General features: G+C 41.4%; 3 protein-coding genes across 7 annotated transcripts in view; 1 reads left to right on the forward strand and 2 right to left on the reverse strand.

Annotated features, from left to right (window-relative positions):
• pola1 (polymerase (DNA directed), alpha 1) overlaps positions 1 to 5,610 on the reverse strand; it is a 41,269-nt gene extending 35,659 nt beyond the window's left edge. For 2 of the 3 annotated variants that reach the window (XM_028433438.1, XM_028433436.1), the window contains exons 1-21: positions 5,472 to 5,610; positions 4,873 to 4,988; positions 4,557 to 4,653; positions 4,308 to 4,379; positions 4,109 to 4,224; positions 3,876 to 3,938; positions 3,490 to 3,591; positions 3,205 to 3,367; positions 2,961 to 3,123; positions 2,640 to 2,812; positions 2,430 to 2,542; positions 2,183 to 2,296; positions 2,018 to 2,092; positions 1,785 to 1,923; positions 1,444 to 1,598; positions 1,279 to 1,363; positions 1,081 to 1,142; positions 811 to 900; positions 516 to 632; positions 263 to 438; positions 21 to 150 (exon numbers count right to left, since the gene is read on the reverse strand). In XM_028433438.1, coding sequence (XP_028289239.1) covers positions 21 to 150; positions 263 to 438; positions 516 to 632; positions 811 to 900; positions 1,081 to 1,142; positions 1,279 to 1,363; positions 1,444 to 1,598; positions 1,785 to 1,923; positions 2,018 to 2,092; positions 2,183 to 2,296; positions 2,430 to 2,542; positions 2,640 to 2,812; positions 2,961 to 3,123; positions 3,205 to 3,367; positions 3,490 to 3,591; positions 3,876 to 3,938; positions 4,109 to 4,224; positions 4,308 to 4,379; positions 4,557 to 4,653; positions 4,873 to 4,988; positions 5,472 to 5,520 — 2,370 coding nt within the window. In that variant the 5' untranslated portion in view covers positions 5,521 to 5,610. The remainder of the gene's footprint in view (positions 1 to 20; positions 151 to 262; positions 439 to 515; positions 633 to 810; positions 901 to 1,080; positions 1,143 to 1,278; positions 1,364 to 1,443; positions 1,599 to 1,784; positions 1,924 to 2,017; positions 2,093 to 2,182; positions 2,297 to 2,429; positions 2,543 to 2,639; positions 2,813 to 2,960; positions 3,124 to 3,204; positions 3,368 to 3,489; positions 3,592 to 3,875; positions 3,939 to 4,108; positions 4,225 to 4,307; positions 4,380 to 4,556; positions 4,654 to 4,872; positions 4,989 to 5,471) is intronic. The other variant, XM_028433437.1, reaches the window with a different exon arrangement.
• Positions 5,611 to 6,537: 927 nt separating this feature from the next.
• On the forward strand, positions 6,538 to 13,053 carry pcyt1ba (phosphate cytidylyltransferase 1B, choline a). 2 transcript variants are annotated; one of them, XM_028432559.1, is made up of 8 exons: positions 6,538 to 6,709; positions 9,403 to 9,502; positions 9,700 to 9,816; positions 9,896 to 10,047; positions 10,481 to 10,559; positions 10,669 to 10,811; positions 10,956 to 11,144; positions 11,241 to 13,053. In XM_028432559.1, exons 1-8 carry the CDS (start codon positions 6,629 to 6,631, stop codon positions 11,463 to 11,465), a joined length of 1,086 nt encoding a protein of 361 aa, XP_028288360.1. In that variant the 5' UTR covers positions 6,538 to 6,628; the 3' UTR covers positions 11,466 to 13,053. The 2 variants fall into 2 exon arrangements, with proteins under 2 accessions (XP_028288360.1, XP_028288361.1); XM_028432560.1 differs by lacking the exon at positions 6,538 to 6,709 and adding an exon at positions 7,553 to 7,688.
• pdk3a (pyruvate dehydrogenase kinase, isozyme 3a) lies at positions 12,131 to 22,426 on the reverse strand. 2 transcript variants are annotated; one of them, XM_028432558.1, is made up of 13 exons: positions 22,063 to 22,426; positions 19,211 to 19,352; positions 19,018 to 19,089; positions 18,384 to 18,568; positions 18,214 to 18,303; positions 17,720 to 17,797; positions 17,400 to 17,476; positions 17,191 to 17,292; positions 16,981 to 17,088; positions 16,703 to 16,816; positions 16,053 to 16,173; positions 13,721 to 13,801; positions 12,131 to 12,284 (listed from the first exon to the last, which is right to left on the reverse strand). In XM_028432558.1, the coding sequence occupies exons 1-12, from the start codon at positions 22,163 to 22,165 to the stop codon at positions 13,770 to 13,772; spliced, it is 1,224 nt and encodes a 407-aa protein (XP_028288359.1). In that variant the 5' UTR covers positions 22,166 to 22,426; the 3' UTR covers positions 12,131 to 12,284; positions 13,721 to 13,769. The 2 variants fall into 2 exon arrangements, with proteins under 2 accessions (XP_028288359.1, XP_028288358.1); XM_028432557.1 differs by lacking the exon at positions 12,131 to 12,284 and having other exon boundaries at positions 13,226 to 13,801.
• Positions 22,427 to 23,039: the final 613 nt, after the last annotated feature.

Genomic DNA, 23,039 nt, shown 5'->3' on the forward strand with positions numbered 1-23,039 from the left:
TTCAGGTTGTTTCAGGTTACCATAACATTTCCAGCGATGTTGGTGATTTGCAGGGCGAGTGGGAGCACATTGAGCTCACACATGAGCTGGAGAATCAGCTTGGCATCTGTCCATGTCAACTCCAACAGGTAGAGCAGGTGAGGAGAGTCACTGAAACAGACAACCAGATTGCAGGATAAACATGTTCACTCTTTCTCTCACTCTTTCGTGTAATTTATTGTTCTACTGTTTTTTGGTGAAACTGTATTTTAAATGTATTCACTTATAGAGATTTCTGATGTCTTCCTGGGGCACTGTGATCCTCTCCATCTTCAGCACATGTGCCGTGAGTTCAGTCAGATGATAGCTTTTACAACGAATCAACTCCTTGGCTGAGATCTCCACATCACACACTAGACGGCCACAAGTGGCACTTTTTTCAGCAAATGCACTGCGACCCTGATAAAGCACAAACAATGAATGAACATGTTTACTGATGCTGACACACTTCTAGTGCCTGTTCTTTTTTTTCATACCCCTAATTTTGGCATATTGGCTCTCCTGAGGCGTCCAATCTTAGACCAGTGGGGAACTTTGCAAATATTGATCCGCTGCAAAAGAACTTCCAAGTCAAAACCAAAGATGTCGTGACCCTAATGAAAGGAAAAAATATATTATTATACTCTCATCTCTTCAAACAACAGCTAGCTGACGTTGTGAATAAGAACACTGTTTAATAAGCTGGGAGTAATAATGGCAATGTTGGAATTTTTAAGCTCATCAAAGGTCACAAAATATTTCTTGGTTAGAATGTGACGGTTTTCTACTCACCACCAGCACGTCAGGGTCAATCTTGTGCATCTTAGCCAGAAAGAAGCCGAGCAGAGTTCGTTCTGTGGCAGCTATCTCCACCTTCCCGTTCTAACAGAAGGAATGTGTCACACCATCAGCCTCTACACATTAAGTATCTCCTACTGACACACACAAACTATACTTAATAGCTTCTATTCAAAATGTTAAGTTAATGGATGACAACAAACCTTCTGACACATCAAAACAAAGGTTTTCTTGTTTCTGGGAAAAACGATGAGTACTACTCACCTTCTTCCTTACAGCCTCTTTGAAGTCGTAAGGGAAGATGCAGTCGGCTGGTTTACTGACCACTGTGAAGACAAACATCAAGTTATTTAACTTCTAACAGGGGTGAATAGTACCTCATCTAGTCAAAATGCCTTTACACTAGAGGTTATTCTACAAACAAGCAAAAGCACTATGTTTCCTTAAATGCACATAACTCACCACAGAAATGAGTCTGATATGGAGGCTGAGGAGGGGCTTTATCCATATGGAACCGATAATGGACAAGTGCAGCCAGGGACACAATCTGCAGAGGAAAGTTACTGCTTTAAATCCAGTCCAAAAAACAAACTCTGTCCAAAAATGTTCCGCTGGAAGTGTTCTGACCTCATTTTGATGAGTCTTGGGGTTCTGGACAGTCTTGAGGCTGATGGACATGACAGTGATGGGTGGAGGTGGCAGGTCTTTGATCACAGAGACCAGATCACTCCTCAGAGCAAGAGCCTCCACCTTACACCAGCTGACTGCCTGGCTGTTGAGCTCTAACACAGACACAGCAGAGAGGTGTAGTTAGATTAGCCTTCTCATTAGAGGGAGTATTTCACAGAAACGACAATTCCATTGTTATTGTTGGAAAAATTCCTAATTTAAAAACTAATTTAAAAATTTAGTTTTAACTAAATAAAAATAGTGTCATCAATAATACAAATTCTATACATCCTCCTTACGTGGTGTCTTGATATCCAGCCAGCAGGGGCCTTTGATTTTCCTACTAAGGAGGAAGTGCTCCAGACTAGAGGTGTTTGTTCCAAAAATGTGGGAAAAGGTTGCCCCCTTAAGGTCAGAAGGTAGTGCAGGGAACTCGGCCTGGAAAGAAGAAGAGCAACATGCTTTTAACAAAACTCCAAAGATCTGGACAATCAGGCAATGAACCACGGCATGTGTGTGTGTAACTGCTCACCAAATATCTGACTTCCAGGTACTCGCACTGGCTGGGCACATCCGGAATTTCAAAAGCATAGTTCTTCTCCACTTTCTTGAGGGAGAAAGGACAATACAAGTAAAGATATGCCCTATTAATAAAATTACACACGTACAATTTAGTTTAGCTAGGATTGGTGCTGACCTTAGACTTGAACTTCATGATCTTAAACTTCTCAGAGAGCTCGTTGAACTCCTGGTAGACATCCATCATCCCTACAGGTGTGTCCGACACCTCACCAGTCTTAGGGTTTGTTTTCTATTGGTCAGAATACACACATGATGAATCATGTACATAATACTGAGGAAATATTATCCTATGCAATTACATTTATCATAAGATCATAGTGGGAAAACATAAACATCCTACACATTCAGTGCATGATACTTACATATTCGCGTGGCAGGAGGTACATGGTTCGCTCGATGTTCTTAACACTAACACAGCAGCTGACGTGAGATTTCGCTGACTCAATCCATACTTTTCCAAACAGGTACACCACACCTGAGTCACAGATAAACACAAATATCAAAATGTGTTTGAGTGAAAAGAAATTTAAAAATTCAGAATTACATGCATATCTACTGTATGTCTGATTTACCGGGTTGGCTGTATAAGTCTTCAAAGGCATCCAACCAATAGAAACGGAAAACCTTCTCCCCATCTGCCCCCTCAACTAGAGGGAGCTGGCTGGAGTCAACCTGTACTTCTGCGGGAGCATCATTGCCTCCATCCTCCTCATCTTGCCCCCAGGTGGTCCCAATTCTGGTTGACCTGTAAACAGGACAATGGAACAAACATGCTAAATATGGGCGATCAGAGAAAAGCAGTGTTAAAACAACTGCCCCGAAAAATGTAATCCTACTTTTATAATATGCATAATATACACTGATGAAGGAAACTTAGCTGATGAGTTACTCACAAGAGGACAGGGTCCTGAGGCTGAGATCTGGGCTTGACTTCAATTTCAGCCGCTGCTTTAGTTTCCACTTCAGTCTCCGCTTTCACTTCAGGCTTCTCCTCCTCAAGGCCAACCTCCATCGGTTCATCAAAGTCCACACCGTCTAATGCCAAAGCATCATTCTCTAAAAACACATCATCATAAAAGGTAAGTGTGTATTTCAGTTATGTTGGAGACTACAGTACAAAGCAGGAGAGCAGTCAACCTTCTTCACCATCCTCTTCATTCGGCTCCTCCACTTTTACCCTCTTTTTTTCCAGAGGAGGAGTAGATGTGGAAGCAGGAGGGCGAACTGATGGCCTGGGAACAACATCTGAAGGTGGCGGTCGTATCACTTTAGCCTTTAATGCTGTAGCCGGAGATTCCTGCTACACAGGGATCAGACACAATGTTTCACAATGACTTCAATCAATCAATATTAAAATTTGCCAGTGGCCATTTAGCATTTTCGTATCATTATGTAAACAAGTCAAGATGGCTGTGGGGATACCTTTGGTGTTTGAGGTTTGACGGAGAAGGGATTCATGGGTGATCCCACAGACTTCTTTTTCTTTAGAGTGACCACCGGTGGGGGGGTCAGAAGAGTTGTTTTCTGGAAAAAAATACATTAGACAAGATGAGGTCACTAAAAGAGAAAGAGCAGATGTGGCCCTTAAAAAGAAGATGAGGAGAACACAAGTCACAAACCAAAAACCACACTGAAATGAGAAGAAAGACTGCAGGATGCTGCTGTTGATTATGCATCACCTAAAGTCTCTAATGTCAGGGTTTAGGATCCATTTGGTTAATTGTAGAACACATCCATCCTGATCCTGCTGCCCCTGAGGCAATTCAGGCTAAAATACATTAGCATTTTCTAAATGGACTGCAACCAACCTCAGAGTGCAGGTCCTGCAAGATATCTCCTAACAGGTCATCTTTAGACAGGTCAACATCTTTCTGCAAGAGACAAAATTACATAAAAATGTCAGATTGATCACAGGCGAGGAAGCATAATAAATAATAAAATGACTGTGTGTGTGATGAAGGTGTTCAGAATATAAATATGCAAACAGGCAAAGGATGAACTTGGGAGCATTTGTAATAAAAGCAAATTCACCAACAAATACCTCAGCGGGCCTCTTGACATTGCTGTTCATGAAGAGGCTCTTAATGCTGTTAGGCTTGGACACAACATTTTTCTTCACCGTTTTCTTTGCGTCCCTTCCTTTGGCCCCAGCTTTTCCTACCAAAACACACACAATCCATTAACAGACTTGAACTGTCTGCGTTCCTCCATGTGTCATGCTCAAATGTGTTTGTGTTTACCTTTTTCTACTACATCCTCATCCAAATCATCGTCAAAGATTTCTCGTCCATCCTCTACGTATCCTGTTCCATCTGAAAGAAAAGAGGCATTATGAGGACTTAAAACTTTGACAACGCTGCCTTTTTTGATTTACCATGAATGTGCAAAGGCAGCATAAAAAGAGGGCCTTTATTGGCAACATTATGGCACAATCCCTGCATAAAAGTGGCTGCATGTTCCTGCCTTCAAATCAAGAAACTGTCACGCACCGTCATCAATAATCCAGTCATCCTCTTGCCTATCCCGTACCATCTTCGAGTATTCCTCCTCATCCACCTCCTCATACACACTGGTCATTTCCTCCACCTGGAAAACATGAACAGTGATCTTTGTTTTTAGAGGAATAAAAAGTAAAATACTTCCAGACCTGCGGCTGATTTTAAGAAAAGAAAAAAAAACAGGTTTCCTTTTTAAAGTACATTACATACATATCTGTAAGGCTCTGTGAGTCATCACTTAGTGTGTTTAATTAAATACATAGATTATACACAGGCATACACAACAGTGGCAAACTGTCTGTCATACCTCATATTTGATTTTCTCTCCCTTCTTGGCCTTCTTGAGCTGCTCCAGTGCAGTTCTCCTCCCAACTTTCTCCCTCTTCTCCCGTCTGGAGCGAGATTTGGCCAGACCTCCATCGTCTGAGGACAGGGACACATCGTCATGAGCAGACAGCAGCAGGTGCGGCCATGACAGTTTACCCGACTGTCTTCTCTGTAGTCACAACTATATCGATCAACTGCTTCGTTTCTTTCATTGTGAACATTATTTTTTTAATGTAAAGACACTCGTTGTGTGCTGTGTTACATCTGTTTGTGTTTAGTTCTGGAGGAATGGAGATGAGTCTGAAAAGCTGATAGTGTTCACAAAAGACAATACAACCGTAGCAACACTCGATTATTAGCTTTTATAACCCCTTATTGTCGATTCTCTTCACTTGAGCACCAATGATAGACAAATCGCAAGACAACAAAAGCCAATACGCATTCAGAAGAAATGGTCAGAGAGTGTTAGCATGCGTATTATGACAATGTGAGCAAGCTAAATCTGCTAGCTAGCTCCTCCTGTTTTCCTGAAGACGTTCGCATAACTTGGCTAACACGCGCCGCGACTCAGAAACTCACCGCCGTCCGGAGCGTCCATGTCTTTCTCTGGGTTGGATACTGGAGCCATGAGGATCCGTTTTTGTCCTTTCACTCAATGACGGCTGCAGGGAGCAGGTCAACAAAACAACAGAACAGTCCGCGCCAAATCGGCTTCCCGGGGAAAGTCATATGCAGGAAGTGACGCAACGGAGCGGTCAACCAATTACAGGAAGCTACTACAGGAAGGATTCCTAGGGAAGTTATGGCCACTCTGTCCACATGGTGGCAGTGCTGTACAATATAGAACACTTGTTTACCCCAATAGAGAGAGAGTGTATTCCTTTAACTCTGACTTCATTACATACATTTGAAACAATGTGAATTTAAATGCACAAAAGACACACGTTTTAATCACAGTAGTTGTAATAATTTAACCATGAAATGTCATTGCGTAGAGTACGTTATTCTCAATCCATTTCCTAAATTGAAATTCTCAGATTGAAACATCGTCTTCTATTTTTCTAAAGGATTTATGCCCGTGTAACCCGATGGAGTCCGTTTCCATGGCGACCAGGCGGTTCTATAGAGGGCACAATAGGTTCCTGTCCCAGATTGGGGCCACATTGACACTACAGTGCGTTCAGTGATGAAAACACAAAGAACGTTTTGTCTATTAAACCAACATCCTGTTTTGGCTTTCTAGACCCCAAATCACTGTGATAGATGAGCCTGTTCAGCAGCATACAGTGAGTTTATATGGCCACATTTTCTTATTGATCCTGCTGGTGACTCAAATATTGAACTGTATTTGTGCAGGCTACAGTATAAACTCATACATCAATAGTTTGTTGAGCTCTTTAGTTGTAGTTTTTTGTTGTTGTTTATTACAGCTGATTACAAATCGCAGATTGCATGAGTTGTGTACTTCACAGCAGCAAAAAGTGAGCATATCTTTCTAGCCGTATGTTCGGCTGTATGATCTGCTACACGGACCGTGGACCACAGTTGTCGCAGCTCATCAGCAGTGAGCAGCTGATCTGTCCTGTTGGACAGATTAAACAGGCGGGCTGCCGTTGCTCTGCTGCACTCTCCCGCTGCGCTGCAGCATCAGACAGCTCCCTCACCAAACAGCAAGTCGGATAGAAAAGAAAGAAGTAATCAATCAATATTCCATATTTATATATTGTTTGGACACCATGGTGAAACAGCGGCGCGTCAGAGCGCATTCCTGCTGCGCTGCTGTCGCGCCTCTTTGTTGTAGAAGAGGATCACTGAAGGTAAGAACACAAACATTACGGGTTTGTTGTGTGTAATTTGTTGTCTAGTCGCTGTTTCCATGGCCATGCAGGGCATAGTTCGTAGAGGGAAATAGAAGCAAAACAAGTTCGAGGCATAAAACATGAACTTCTGCCCCAAAAGTTAAGTTGGCTGCAGCTTTAAACTGAGCTTTTATAAAAGTCTGACTGAAAACAGGTTGTTACATGAATTCGACTTCCTAATTAAAGTCGACAAACAATGCAACCACCTACTGTCAAAGTGTAATTAAACATTTAGCCTCACGGTGTCGCTCTTATTTGTGTTCATTGAGCTCCAATGTCCGCCATTTACATTATAAAGTAAAATACCAGGGCTATGGGATTGCTCTCTTTGTTTGTGTACAGTGGTGTCATTCAGTAACGTGCAGTTTCCCTCTGGTGGTGTTATGGATGGAGCACTCCACCAATCCTCCAGTTTATCCTACACTGCTGGACTCCCCGAGCTGAGCTCTGATTGGTTCTTTCTTGGTGCTCGCTCTCCTCTTTTCCGTCGCCATGGAGAGAGTCTGCAAAGATCGTTTATTGAGACGATGAGTCACTCCTAGCGCTGAAAGCTGCGACAGGATATTCTAAACTATAGCACAAATACACAGCAGCAGTCTACTACTGTAAGTAGGACGTATTTAGCTTTGATATGTGTCTTTTTAATCTTTTTATGCTCAAATCACATCCCGGTTGTTATGCAAAGAAATCAGAGTGAGACCTCTTTACTGCCTCCTCTCTCACTGTTGCAGAGAGGAGGAGGAGGAGGAGGAGGGGACAGACAGTCAGAGCAGAAAGTGGGTGGGGGAAACAGAGGAAGGAGAAGGAGACAGAGTGGTGAGGAGAGAGGCTTCGTCTCACTGATGCTGAGTCACAAAACAGGGGGACCACAGCTGCATCCCATGAGTCTTTGGGAATAATGGAGGAGCTTGAGCACACCTGCCCTCATCCCCGGACGGTAGGGCATCCGTGGCTGTGTGTGTTTTTCTGGTCTTGCATTTTGTGTGTAGGGTGTGTGTGTGTGTGTGTGTGTGGCAGGGTAGACAAAGGGTGCTGCTTTCTTCCCTTGTTACCAAACAGATCCCTTATAGAATGTGGCTGTGGGTGATGCTCAGAGTGCTGAGTGGACAGTGTGTGTGCTGCCAAAGGAGGAAGGGGTTTACACAACATAGCATGAATGTCCTGCTGGGACATTGCCGCAGTGAGGACAGAGAGCCTCCTGTGTTTGCATACTCTCTCTTATTCTCTTCGGTGTAATTCCTCATCCTCCTTCAATCTCTCCATTTTGCCTCCTCTTCCTCGCCCCTGTCTTCACTCTCTCTGTCTCCTCATGAAGCAGCCTCGTCCTTATCATCCTGTTATCTCCTGCCCTGTGTCTCTCTCTCTTTTGTAGCCTTAATCCCTCTTATGCCAGATGTTCTCTGCTTGTGCCAGGAGTGGGCTTTAGTGAGCGTGCTCACTCCGGCCATCCTGATAGGCCCTTGTACTGGTCAGTTAGTTTAAGCTTTACCATCTGCTCTGTGCTGAATGTTTGAAGGCTACTGTCACTGTTCTCACCCAAGGAATCATGGGTGATGCACCCTCTGCTCATCATTCCTCAGTATAATGTTGACACCTCCAATAGGACCATAACATGAGTCTATGAGTGTTAAATATTCCTCTTCCTCTTGTCTCTGCTTTGCCACTCTACAACTATGTGTGTGTTACAACTATAAACTATTATATATATCAGTATCAATAATATTATAAATAAACTATTATGACCACAAAAGAGCACAAACTCTTTTTGGCATATCAAGTGCAGTATATGAACCTATACTGAGTGGTGCTGCACAGAGGTCAAACTCCCTAAGAGACATGTTATGAATCAATCATCCAAGTATCAAGATAATAACACAGCATAAAGTGTGTTTTCTGAGCTGCTTTATATCACACAGAGTATCCAGACACATGTTTAAATGTCAGAGCCGAATTAACCCTGTGTTTAAATACATAAAGTTAGCCATTCATTGCTCTTAAGCTCTTAAGAATTTTCTTCTACCTCACCCATAAGCCTGTCAGTGCTTCATTATTATAACTCCTGATGTGATATATCACTGTGCTCCCTGTGTTCACTGAAGTTGCTGTTATGCCAGCCTCTGCTGCTCCTGGAGGATATGTTGACGTCAGGTGCCTTTCAGAGCACTCCACAGAGACTGTCTCCATGTTTGCATCCTCCTCACAGCCTCCCACAGTTCTCATCTCTGTACTGTTTCTCTTTTTACCAACGTGAATGAGATTCAGTGAACATTCCCTGCAGTCAACAGATGGCACACACAGACATTTTCAGGCAGGCACACACTGCAGCACTTTAACCTTGATGTAGCTTTGCCACATACCAACAAATCACCTCTTTCACTTTGCATTGTAACACATCTCTGCCTTCAACAACTGATCAATAGCTCCGCTCTAAATTTCACTCGCACGTTAATGCACACATACTGTAGGTCATAGAGAAGCGAAATGTCATGCACACACACAGTAATCAATAACACTGAGTGCAGATCTGTCTGTTGCTCTATTGTTCCAATATGAAGTAGGCTGTGATCAATAACTTAATGGAGGCCAGGATGGGCGTGGAAGGGGAGTCATGTTTTTGTACCACTGAGTCTCCCTCATTCACTCTCTCCCAGACTCTCACAGAGCCTGCCATCTTTGCCAGAGAGACCAGCTGTGATTGTCGCGCGCCTCATGAGAAACTCACCATTGCGCAAGCCCGCAGAGGCACCCCAGGTAGGCTACGACACACCCCCTTCTCTCCTGTTTTCCCTTAAGGCCTCTTATATTTCTCCATTATTGCACCGTTATTGCAGCTGTTACTTCTCCACAGAGGAACTTCTGATTATTACTGCTATCATTCCTGCTTAAAAGTGTTAAATGCTACTTCTGATGGTAATGCTTGCACTGCTATTTCTCCTCCTCCTTTTCAGTGGACCGTCCAGTCAGAGTGTACGCTGATGGCATCTTTGACCTGTTCCACTCCGGACATGCTCGTGCCCTCATGCAGGCCAAGAACTTGTTTCCAAACACCTACCTCATAGTAGGAGGTAAGATACATCACACGCTCAAAACAACACACGCAGGCGTCTAACTGATATGCTTGCTGTCTAATGTTTCCCTCCCCAGTGTGCAGTGATGAGCTGACCCATAAATACAAGGGATTCACCGTCATGACGGAGCAGGAACGCTACGAAGCACTGAGACATTGCCGCTATGTAGATGAGGTATTGAGAGACGCACCCTGGACCCTCACACCGGAGTTCCTCGAGAAACACAAGGTGTGTGTAAACTATGTGGGGCCCAAAAACATCCTGAGACCAAAATAACTCCTAATAAGAGAGACTCAAAAAATAAGGACCATATTTCACAATGAGTCAAATTCAATGTTCCTATAACGTTTTATCATTTTTATTATGACAATTATTACATAATTGTAGAAAATAATAATAATACAAAAACAAAAAGTCAGATATTTGTATTTAAATTTGAATTTTTAAAGTTATTTTTAGCAAATTCATACAGAAGCATGGTGTCATTCATCTAATTATGTCATCATGTTGTCTTATTCACCTTCAGGACTTAATTATATGACACATTGTGAATCTGGTCCCAGGGTTTTTCCAGTGTGTCTGTGTTTTATGACCTTGTCACGTTTGTGCTCCAGTGCTGTGTTTTCTGCCATGCAGTACGTGTCCTTTGATTGTTTCTCAGATCGATTTTGTGGCTCATGATGATATCCCATACTCCTCAGCAGGAAGTGAGGACGTTTATAAACACATCAAGGAGGCAGGTTAGTAGGCAATGCCCTTTGGAAGTAAAAATAATAGTGTTGATCTTTTAAATATGCCTCAGGCACAGTTTTGAATCTGTGAATGCTGTTATGTGTGTGTGTACACCAGGGATGTTTGTGCCCACACAGCGGACAGAAGGAATCTCCACCTCTGATTTAATTACCAGAATTGTCAGAGATTACGACGTCTACGCCCGCCGCAACCTTCAACGTGGCTACACAGCCAAGGAGCTCAATGTCAGCTACATCAACGTAAGTGCATGATCAAAGCAGATGCATAAGCTCGATGTGTAGCAGCACGTCAGCCTGATTCTAATAAAAATATGCACCTGGTGTGTATGCCTATGAAAGGAAACCTGTCACAGAACACTGAGGTTTAACATTTGATACAATCAGGAGAAGAAGTACCGGCTACAGAACCAAGTGGATCGTATGAAGGAGAAAGTTCGCACAGTTGAGGAAAAGAGCAAACATTTTGTTTACCGTGTGGAGGAGAAGAGCCATGACCTCATTCAGAAATGGGAAGAGAAATCCAGAGAATTTATAGGCAACTTCCTAGAACTTTTTGGACCTGATGGGACATGGGTAAGCAGTTATCGTTATTATTTGATATGCATTACACACGTAAAAATATAATTTATTTGCTCTAAAACTGCCTTTGTGCTGGTCCATTCTGTACAGAAACAAGTGTTTCAGGAGCGCAGTGGTCGAATGCTGTCCTACGCTCTGTCTCCCAGAGAGTCACCCTGCAATAGTCCTCCTCGTGAACTGTCCCCCCTCCGCTCTCCCTCTCCACCGTCTCCTCCTGCACGCTGGCACAATGCACGGCCTTCACCCCCTAGCTCTCCCAAAGGAGCGTCTGCCTCTTTAAGCAGCATGAGTGAAGGTGATGAAGATGAGAAGTAGATGGACTGCCCATGACACACATACACATATACATACACTTCACTCACAGTACACTGCCTGAGAACTGCTCACAAACACACACACACACACTGGCTGGACACTGTAAGGAAGTTGCAAATATGCTATGGAAAGCTGAGGCGCAGAGCTAAGAAGCCACCGCTGTCTCTGTTGTCACGGCAACCATGCAGACAGAACAATGGAGAGGTGGATGGGGATTTATGTCACACATTGTAAGAGAGGACAAGAATCCTGTGCAATATCTTTCAGGAGGATTTGCTTTGGATTGTCCAGCACTGAAAGAGACTGTCGAATAGCCTGCTTATAATCTCACATTATGTTCATTATGTTCTTTTCACAATGCCATGTTTTCTTATAACTACTGACCACAAGATGTGAGTAGGCGCAGAGTTATAAGAACACTGTGGGTCCGATGGGGTCATGTGGTTTTATTCATCACTGTGTAATTTCCATGCTTGCTGAAGATAGAAATCAAAGCGCCCCCTAGAATAGCAGAGGCGACACAACCTCTTTGCACTCAAACACATAGTTTAGCCTAAAAGGTCGCCAACAAACAGGAAACTGGCCGAACACTTGTTCCCATGTTCTGTTTATTACACAACATTTATCAAAGTGGCAATCTCAAAGAGAACATTACTTATAGTCATGAGTGACACCTGTGGTAATAATAATAATAAAAATGATAATTGCTGGTGTGTGTTCCACTACAATCAGTGTCAGCCCTGCCCGGGCTATGCCTCCATCTTTTTGTTGAGCCGCAGTCATGTTTACTTGGATCAGTTTATACTCACAGATGAACAACTGGAAAAACAGAAAAATGAGTTCAAATAAATTGAAAGAACAAATTTCAAGAAAAGTTCTGTTCTTTAAATTGTTGTTTTTTGATTGGACAACTTACCTTATAAGCATTAAGAAGAGGACATAACATGTGACAGAACAGCTGTGCAAGGCTTGTGTGTTTGTGCAAATGTATTATCTTATATTATATATATTATATTATAATGTATCTTACCTCATTTGGTGACAGTGGTTTACCAGACATTTATTTACGTAAAAATTTTTGACATTGCCACTTTGAGACATTCTATGAATACAAAAATCTGGTAGCAGCAATAAATGTATCTGAAACAGACACAATCAGTGCATGAGCCCCCAGAATCTGACTGGGATCAGATGAGGAGCCTTCATTTATTAACTTCTTGAATGTAAACCGAGTTATTGAGACTGCAGCTAAAGAGTCATAGGTCACACACACATACACAGTAATCTATTAATGGAACAACTTTTCACTGTCAGTGCCACTCCTCCATGTTTAATTAATCAATCACTGTTTTGGCTTTTTGGAATATGATGTCAGCTGTCAATAAAAAAACCTGACAAACTCTGATGATACTTGAAATACTTCAAAGGTTCTCTGGGTGAGTATCAGGCCATCAAAAAACCTGACACCTATAATAATGTTTTCATTGCTGTTATAAGAACTTTATGTAACACCTCTTTTGCTCAGCCATACCGGGACAGATCAGACCTCTCTTCCACCCTGACTCAATAAATAGACTAAATGCAATGTAGAGACCTTGATGTCCTGTACGCACTACATGTTAATCAGCACTATGTGTACAAAGATTGGGAATGTGTCTTTTTTTTATTTTTTAAAATTTTAATCATATGGCTTGATATGTAAATAAAATGTATAACAGAATGTGAGTCTCCTTTTCATCCAATCAGAACACACACAGGTATCAGATTACACACAAGAATGTTTTTTTTATTGTCAGGTTTGATCTCATGCTGAATCACATTTAGGAGACACTGCCCTATCTTTTATTTTGGTTTATGTTAATGTCCTATTATATCTGCATGACCCACCTCCACACTGAGAAGTCCATGCATACACAATAATACATCATTTAAGCTGGACGTACAGTAGGATGGAACACGGCGATCACTGCACACTGGCTGTTTATACAGCAAACACATTATATAATATATATACATAATATTCTCTAAAATACTTCGATTTTACAGTAAAGGTTAACAGGAAGGTGGAATAATCCTCAGGCCTCTAAAACACAGAGACTCCAATTTAATTGAGATGTTAACTTTAAGTCCAAAGAGAGACCACACATTAGAAGCTAACCTATAAACACACTTTAACACTTCTTCTACAGCAGGTGTGTCACTGATTTCAGTGAGACTGGCAGGTTATGAAAGCATTGGCAGTGATGGAATCTTACATTGAGGCTGAAAAGCGTAGAACCTAGAGGATGAGGAAGCTTTCCATACTCAATTCTTCGTTCTTTTCACATCAGATGAAGCTAAAGGAGACGAGAAAAGGAAATCACTACAGGTTGTTTACATTTCCCATCATCTGCAAAACTGGTCCAAGTCTTAGCCAGGTCCCTTTTTAGTAGTTCCAAAAGTTCTTGATCATATTAAGCTATTTAAAGAAGTATTAATTGATTGTTTTAAAGCATAATTAGTAAAATATACAAAAAAGTTCCTGAATGTGATCTATGTGGCTAAACCTGAATAGTTTGATGAAGTTTTTTAGTGTTGTCACTCAAACCCGACCAAAATATGAGCCAACATTAGTGAGACACTGTCCTGTCATAGATATATAATTGGAATGGCATATAGGTTGCAGTCAAAAAAAGAGCTGCCTGTTCACACTTTAATCCTACAACACTCTCAGCATTCTCTGCTGCACACGTACACTTCACAATTTAACTGACGGTAATGCAAAGTGTTTTAAGCAATAGAGCTGGATTCTTGCAAGATTTGTCATATCGCACAAGAATCCATATCGGTAGACTTCAAGCTACACACTTAGCACAACGACAGCAACGCAGAGCTATCAGCATCCTGTGAGGAACTACTGGCAGCTACAGGCACAATTTAAATGTGACAACAGCCTTCCAAGAAGGCACCTACCTTCATGGAAAGTAGGTGCCTTCTTCTCTCCTTCATGCATTATGACACTCTTCGATGTGTCATATTAGTTCTGGCTAATCATGTCCTAAATAACAGAATGTAACTAGCTAGCTTTAGACTGTCAGAATATTTGCCATATACGTGTTTTTTCACTCCCTAAAAGAGGTCCTGTATCAGTGGGGCTCTGGTTTTGGCAGCTGAAGGCTCTGCTTCTCTGCATGCTGCATAATTTCCTTTTGCATAAAGAGAGAAAAGCAGACTAACAATTAATCAGTAAAATATCATAAAAGTAAAAGAAAAATCACCTACAATCCTGAAAAGCATTTCCTTTTGTTCCTGTATAACTGTCAAGATCTAATAAAACAACCACATTTTTTAAAAAACAGACTTTGTTTTCACTTAATCAAAAGACTGCAAGGATTAGTAATACCAGTGAGACACAAAGGTGGCTGGATGAAGCACTGTTACGCTGTGAGCATGTTACACCAAGGCAGATCTGACATGTACGCAGGTTGAAATACATGTAGTAAAGCAGTCACTATTCTATGGACCGTCCTTTCGGTGAGGCTTTGTACATTACATCATGCTGGTGTGGTTAAAGCTACTTGGCAGACTACAATGACATGGAGGATTTTCCTCAGCATCTGAAAGACTCTGGGCCTCTTACAGCTGTTAAACAAGGACACAGAGCTGCAAGAAGAAATGTCTGATGAGGATCAGTACTGTCTGCCGGTGGTCTGTAGGTGGGCGGCTGGTTAACCTCTGATAGTGAAGCAGCAAAATCTATTATTCTCCCTTTTATAAGTGCTTTTCAAGTTGCAGTCATTTTTTTAAATGTAGTGCTTCCAAAGTAAGGCTTTCTCTCTTTGACATAAAATAAAAAAGTTGTCTAAATCTTTAAAAAATAAAATCTCTTCCTGCATCTTTTATCTATAAATAATCTTCTCTTTCATTTTCCCAGGCTAGAACAGAGTGCAACAAAAAACAAGCCTTAGTATGCCAATGACACACTGGCCTAATTGTGCGTTGAGTCAAGTGTCTCCCAAAGGAAAGAAATGGAACCTCCTCCTCCTCTTCCCATTTGCACTGCAACTCACATCCCCCTGACTCTGCTTGTGTGTGGAGAGGGAGAATCAGAAAACAAGCCCTCACTGACGGTGAGAAAGATGGTCAATCAGCAGTGCATGTGCTCATTCAGCAACAGCAGCCTAGTCAGCAAATGATGAGTCAGACTGAACTGCATGAGACAGAGGGAGAGGCAGCAGTAACACAGCAAATTTAGCTTGAGGAAGTCCACATTTGTGATGATGTCCCTGCTCTTTATAAGCAGGGTTAGCCACTGGGGATCTATATTTTGGAAAGGGTTCGTTTTAAAATCAAGAATAAAAGAGACACAGTGGTGTTGCCACAACAGTGTAAACTAGGTTGATGAAGGTTATTGCCATTGGGTACAGGTTTAAGTCTTCCATCCTTCAACAGCTGGAATGTCAGAGCAGGTCAAACAAGCATTTTTACCCAAGGGCAACATTTCATCGTGCATGCTCTGCGCAGACTACGGGCACTTTGGCACCCAGCAGGGGGCTTTGCTAGCGGGCAGGGGGCACAGTTATCTGTTTGCTTTGTATTTAGACTTGCTGGCATCGCGTGGCTCTTTGCTAGGGTTGCTCCAGTCGTCCGCCTCAGGGCTGGTCTTATAATGGCGCCACGCTGACTTGTTGAAAACAGGCAATCGCTCGAAGGACTCACTGGACAGAGCCTTTAAATGAAGACACGAGAAGTCACAATCACTCATCTTCAATGGAAAAGTTATTATTTATGATTTGCTGAGAGTTGATTGGGCCTATGAAACAAATAGCTTACAGCTAAGCTAATCATCTCCTCACTAATACTTTAGGAATGTATTAGTGATGAGACTGGGTTGCTTTCTAGTTCAGAAACCTGACAAACATTTGGCACTAAACAGAAGCTAAACAGAACCCATAGGAAACCAGCTACCTACCATGTGAACAAAACCTGCCCTGTATCATATTACTGTCTGCCAATTCACCATTTGTTTAATTAGTGATCTATTGGCAGGGTTACTACAGATATTTCCTGTTATTAGTTATGGAAACTACACTGCAGGTTTGTTTAATATAATATATTAAGATGAAACTACTTATTGAGAATGACAAGTACAGCACAGACACACACCAGAGTTTAATCCTCTCATCAAATAGTTCTGATATGACTTTTATACAGACACACATTTACACCCTGCTCCACATTTAGTCAGCTCATGTTACCTTCAGATAGATGACAGCGTCTGTACCCACTCCCTCCATGGAGTAGAGTTTCAGATCTCCCTGGAAGTATCGGGCATAGAGCCTGGAAATGGGTAAACCGTAGCCAAATCCAGCCTGAACAGAACGGAAAATAAATAAACTTTGATTTTTCCGAATGTAATGATACCTTAAATAAAAAACACATGAGCTAAAGAGATTTAGGCAATCAGGGTCAATACCAATTTTATTTTAGGAGTATGAGTGTGTGTCTGTGTGTTTGCGCATGTGTGTGTGTGTACCAAAGGAACAGCTCCTGGCTCCAGGCTGGGCGTCGGGGCAGTGGAGTACATGTAGTTAAACAGACGGTCTATCTTTCTCAGAGGAACTCCTCCTCCTCTGTCACTGATCTAAGACAGAAAAAAGAGATCAAACAAGCAAAAGAGGCAGACAAAAAAAAACCTCAAATGCAACTAATTATTTCTATGATGGTACATCTGAGTCTAATTTACCTTTATTGACAGATCCTCTTTACCCAGAGTGACTTTAGTCTTTACTGGTGGTAATCCTTCTTTGCTGTTCTCATGAAGCTCCACTGTTGCCCTCATTGAGTTCTGCAAACACAGAGCCCATCAACTCAACTCATATTTTTACACTCAGCACAGTTTAATTAGATTTAAAGAGTGCAGAGTTAGGTAGGCTCTAATGTTGTCCTGCTCACCTTAAAGAGCTCAAACAACATGTGGAACAGATGAGAGGGCACATACACCACCTGGATGGGTTTCTTTGGAGCCTTCACTGGAAGACAAGTACACAAGTAATGTTAAGAATAAACACACACGCACGCACACCCACACACAGGCTCTTTTGAAGTTAATGAGATGGTGAACAGTACAATCATTACATGCCTACATTTGAACTCCCATGCTGCCCCCACAGGCTCTAAACAGACTGGGCAACACAGTTATACAGATGTGTGACGGATTACAGGGTGCAATGGTTAAATGCATCTATGGATCAGTTACTGCACAAAACTCTTACTGTTGAACTCTTCGATCTTAAGCTCAGGAGCAGCCAAGTAGTACTTTTCACACAGCATCTTGGCAGTGTCGTATGCATCTGGCAGAAGAGGCAAAAGGAAACTAATTTAAAACAACACACAAACACAAATGTTGACTCTTGAATCCTGGTTATAGGTCGGTACTGTAGCTTTTGTCCCCTGTTGGTTCGCTGAGAGTGCAGCTTTGGATCCATGCTGGAGGAATTTCCTTTAAAACTATCATTATGTAAACATCCCTTAAAGCAAAGATAAACACTGTTTTGTATGACTCGTATCACTGTGAAAAGTGGCTGGTGTGACAAAGGACATATCTGAACTTATCTGTTAAAAGAACTATTAGGATTCTAGCAAAGAAAATCACTGAAATATTTTCCCCACACATAGAGAATACATATACAAGCTTCTGGTTCCAAATAATATAGAAAAAGATTTGTATTACCTATTCATAATAATTTACAATAACTCCCAAACTTACCACTGACGACTTCGGCAACACTGCAGGTGGGATCGATGCTGCCTATGTGTTTTGGATGGGCTGGGTTGGTGTCGTTACCAAACAGCAGAGCTGAACACACGGAAGTAAACATTAGCAAGAGAGACATAATGCTTCAGAAAAAACACCTTCTGTATGTTGTAGAGACTCACTGTGCTGATTGATGAGCATGCGGAAAGAAATGCGGTTGGTGTAAAAACGGTCCAGGAAGTACTGGATGTTGCTGCTGATGAAGGGGTCAAAGCCAAACTTCTCCTTGTACTCTATGACTCCCTGAGCCATAGTGGGAACCACATCGTTGTGACGGTTACGGATCTCAATCAAAAGCTCCAGAAAGCTAAACACAGAATGGAAAAAAATCACACTAAAGCTAATCAGAAAGCACCAAAAACTGTAGTTCCTCAAGTGGCCACTAGAGGTCTTAAAACAAGATAATCCCATAGACCTTAATAATTAAACTCTTGAAATTTATGCCAGAAGTAAGCATGTAGTCTGATGGTAAAGTCTAATGTCACTGTTCCTTCATTTCCAGTTAACTGAAGAATTCCTGGAAATATTGTCCCTAAACAGAATGCTGTGTCTGTCTTTATCAGCTATCTACGGCTGTTTATCAGATGGACACTGTTATAGTATAAATACACTGTGTTACCTGTGCAGTCAGCATAGACCTGTGTGTACTATAGGGATTATCTGGGAGACAGTGACATAAAGCCAGTACATATCTGCATGCTGCTGACAAAGCCCTATACTTTTATTATGATGTAGTATGATACGCTATTCACTCACTCATTCAGAGCACTAGGGTCTTCTGGCTTTCTGTTCTCATAATCCAGCAGCTCCACGAAGCTTTGCATGTACCTAATAAAGCACAGATAGGTCAAAAGTTCAAAACTCTAATCATACACCTTAGAACAATAGGACTGTAATAAAACTTATCTTCTGGCAGCTGATCAAAGAAATCTTCTGGAGAAAGTCTCACCATTTCTGGACCAGTCTGACAGAGGGCTGGCTGAGCAGGTTGTCAGGGAGGAGGTTGACCTCTCTCATGGTGTTGGCCAACCGCACAGGCAGCTCCTTCCGCAGGAACATGTATGATGTTTTCTCACAAGCATTGTCCCTGCCTGAGTGGAAACACAGCTTTACTGAGACATTAACAATTCATTTTACAGAATTTCTATTGTATTTTTTATTATTACAACGTTAAAGCCAGAGATGTAAAAAGTACCAGAGGCATGTACTTGAGTAAAATTACAGATACTCGACCAAAAAGCATCATACTCCAGTAGAAATGCAGAGGCATACTGGGGGTTTGTCATTTGTTCATGATGTGTGTGTTGGCCAGAACACAACTTAATACCACAATTCCTCCTAACATGAATAAAGAAAGACACAGAGATGGATTTTCAGGCTATTTACTTATGTAGATGGAGGGAGTGGTGTCGAACCACAGAACCAAACAACAGTTTAACTTAAACAAATTCCTTCAAGTAATACTAATCATAACCACAGTCAAATGGCCACCAGGCTCTGGATATTCACAATAAGATATTCTCAGTTTTGCACAAAGCTCTAGCATTTACAAAACAACGACAAACATATTGGTAACAAACTGTTTCCAGTCTATACTGGAACCCCACATGCACCATAACATACAGCACATACAGCGGAGCAGTCTTTCTTATTACTAAATTATCCATCTATCCTCTAATATTTAACTATAGAATCAACACGAATTAACAATGTAGCATAAACAACATTGCTAGTATTGCTAATTAACCGGATTAGCACATTATTGAGAGATTATAAGAGCACACAGGATGAAGAGGAACAATGTAACTGAGGCATCCGTCTCATTGAATAACAACTAATAATGCACTCTACTGAGAAACCGCCGCCTCCCTCACAGGCAGATGTGCTCATGAAGCCTCTGTGATGCATGGACTGTGCACGGATTGAAAAGTCCATGTGTTTACGAGCCGAGTACGATGCTGCTCATAGAGAATGTATCGGAGTAAAAGTATTCAACTCATTAAAATTATGTATGTAGTAAAGTAAAAGTAGAGGTAAAAAAAAATACTTTACATCTCTGGTTAAAGCCTAATTAGGGAAACAACATGGGCCCTGGCCCCAACAGCCCACAATAAAGACAACACTAAATGATAAACTCCAGTAACTGCACAGCTACATTTGAGTGCGTTCCAATTAAAGTGAGTTTCTTCTAAAAACTCAATGACATCACATTTACTGTCACATGACGAAGTTGCTGATCTCATGTTTTCTCATTATCATGCAAAAACCAGGAAGACGGAAGACATTAAGCAAGACAAAGTATGTGAAGCCCTTGAACAATGTAATCCAGAAGTTATCATTTCTCAAATAAAAACTTTCATATATATGAAGTCCAGAACAGGCAGGAAAAAAAAACAAGCTAAGCAACTTCAACTAAAATAAAAGTGCCAAGCTTTGAGTGCCAGTTGGTTTCAATATCCAACCTTTAATATGACACTGTAATCCTTACTGTCCGGCTGCATAGTTTGGGCAGAACTGTACACAGAAATCACAACTCTCATTTTCCAGCTGAGGAGTCAGAGAAAACGTGAAGGAATCTGTTTAACTACACTGAAAACGTGTAGCACAGCCTTACATTTCTACATTCTTACAGCACCATGCTGTGAAATGTACAGAACATTGTGTCCAAACAGCTCTGCTATGTGTGCATTTAATGACTCACATATGAAACCTATTAGCTCTCTACAGAGACAACCAGCAAACATGTTGCTTTCAGGCTCCTTACAGCCAACAGAGAAGGAGAACGTTGAATCATGCAACACAAAAAGATGTCTCATGCTCTTACAGGTAATCTGTTGTGCAGATATTAAGTTGCCCCATGAGTGACCTTATGACTCAAACAGAGAATAGGCAGTATGATAAGATGTTATTGTAGTGTTGTGTAATCAAATGATAAAGCAAAATGTGAAATTTCAACATGGGAACTCCTGAATGACACATACTGCATCAGACCAAAAGTTGTGTGCTGCTGTCTATCCCTGGATGATGCCTCATTTGTTCCCTTCTGTGAATAACACCACTACTGTTTCTGGTTTCTGTTTCGACATGAACAATTATTGCTGACAAGATCCTGCTGTGTTTCTTCGACAAGTGTCGCAGACACTTCCTCTGCTGCACATCCAATCCACAGCTGTGAGAACAAATTACGTAACAAGCATGACTGTTTAATCAGAGATGGATTAAGAAAGGCCATGAGTGCAGCAACAAGACGCAATTAATAACTGTCATCTTGGGTTTCTAGGCTCACATGTAGCACAGTCATTGACTTCATTTTCACTTGTTGGGTTTGATAAGAGGGAAAGAAACAGTAAACATTTGAACTAATTCAGATCTCTATTTTAAGCTTAAAAACACAATGATTCATGCTCTGGCATAAACCTGTAATGATGAGTAAGCCAGGAGCAGAGTGTTCACCCTCCATTGCATACGTGCAGACAGAGGATATCTGCAGGCCTTAATCAGCCTGGCACATGTTAACATAGTAAACAAACCCGAAACACAAAACTGTCATCATCTTACCTGCTGCTGCTGCTGTTATGGGTGGGTTACTAAAAACTAAACATTCAATTTAAAGGCTGCAACTGACCATAACAATGTGTAATGCTGTAAGCAGCTTGTAGTGGGCCCTTTACTATTAATATCAAGCCGGGACCCGCATGTGACCATAGATACAGGTGATAAAATGACACCACATAAGGCCCCTGGCTGTCTGTTTATCAACCTTTTAATATGGCAGCAGGAGCAGCACAGCAATGTACTCACCAAAATCCAGAAACTGCTTAATGGAGAGCGGGGACGGTGAAAATCTGGAGTAATACTCGATTTTAGGGTTAGTGTTTTTCAGAAGAGACATGAAGATCCTCATTTTGATGATTTATTGCTGGTTCCTGTGCATGAGTGAGAAAAAAAACACGACCATTTCATCCCCGGTAAGGATGACAGACACACGGACAGTCCCTCTCTGTCACCGGTGTCCACATTCCCACCGATATCCACGGTGGACAAATAATTGTCCACAAGTTTACACTGCACCAAAGATACAAACAATATGCCCCCAACACGGCTTCCTGGATCTACATTTCTGGACATTCAGATCCGCTCGACGCGCAAAAGCCAGCCTAGAAGAATCGGCGACTTCCTGTTAGGAATTTCAAAATAAAACACTTAAATCTAAACGTCAGATCACAAACTAGAAATTTCTAGAAAAATTTGTTGTATTTCAAATATTAAGCAATTTCGGCGTCATCTGCCAAATGCATCTCCTCCTACAAATTTCAAGCTACTCCAGTTTAGTCTTAATCTGTCTTATCTGTCATAGTGATCATCCTTCAGCTGTATACTACTTTTCCACATTCAAATCACACAGCCTGTGCTTCTTATAGTCTTATGGTATTATTCCAGCCTCAGACCTTTCATATGGTATATTCACAGGCTATTCTTTAAGGTCATGGCTTCATACTGTTCTTGTCTTCAGCTGTTTCTTTTTCATATCTTCCTAATATTTAAAGATTTTCTACTTTTCAAATAAGAGCTTCATCTTTTCAAATTCTTAACCATGATTCAAATTAAATTCAGATTGCAGAGTATCCAGTAACTCAGAGTAATCCTTCACATCAGCATTCAAAGCAATGCTTCAGCTGCAGCACTCAAACTTGCATTTTCTTCAGGAAATGCCTTTTCTAGTTGTTAATAGTAGATCAACAATGATTTAGTAAATGATGCATACAATGTTTGCAATG

Source organism: Parambassis ranga, chromosome 20 (assembly GCF_900634625.1).
Source record: "Parambassis ranga chromosome 20, fParRan2.1, whole genome shotgun sequence".
Classification (NCBI taxonomy): domain Eukaryota; kingdom Metazoa; phylum Chordata; class Actinopteri; family Ambassidae; genus Parambassis; species Parambassis ranga.

Coding starts and splice junctions, on each gene's coding strand:
- pcyt1ba (XM_028432559.1), top strand. CDS start 6,629: ATGGTGAAACAGCGGCGCGTCAGAGCGCATTCCTGCTGCGCTGCTGTC. Junction 6,710..9,402: donor GTAGAAGAGGATCACTGAAG/GTAAGAACACAA, acceptor ACTCTCTCCCAG/ACTCTCACAGAGCCTGCCAT. Junction 11,145..11,240: donor TTGGACCTGATGGGACATGG/GTAAGCAGTTAT, acceptor CATTCTGTACAG/AAACAAGTGTTTCAGGAGCG.
- pdk3a (XM_028432558.1), bottom strand. CDS start 22,165: ATGAGGATCTTCATGTCTCTTCTGAAAAACACTAACCCTAAAATCGAG. Junction 17,089..17,190: donor AAGAGGATCTGTCAATAAAG/GTAAATTAGACT, acceptor TTTCTGTCTTAG/ATCAGTGACAGAGGAGGAGG. Junction 16,817..16,980: donor AGCCAGGAGCTGTTCCTTTG/GTACACACACAC, acceptor CGTTCTGTTCAG/GCTGGATTTGGCTACGGTTT.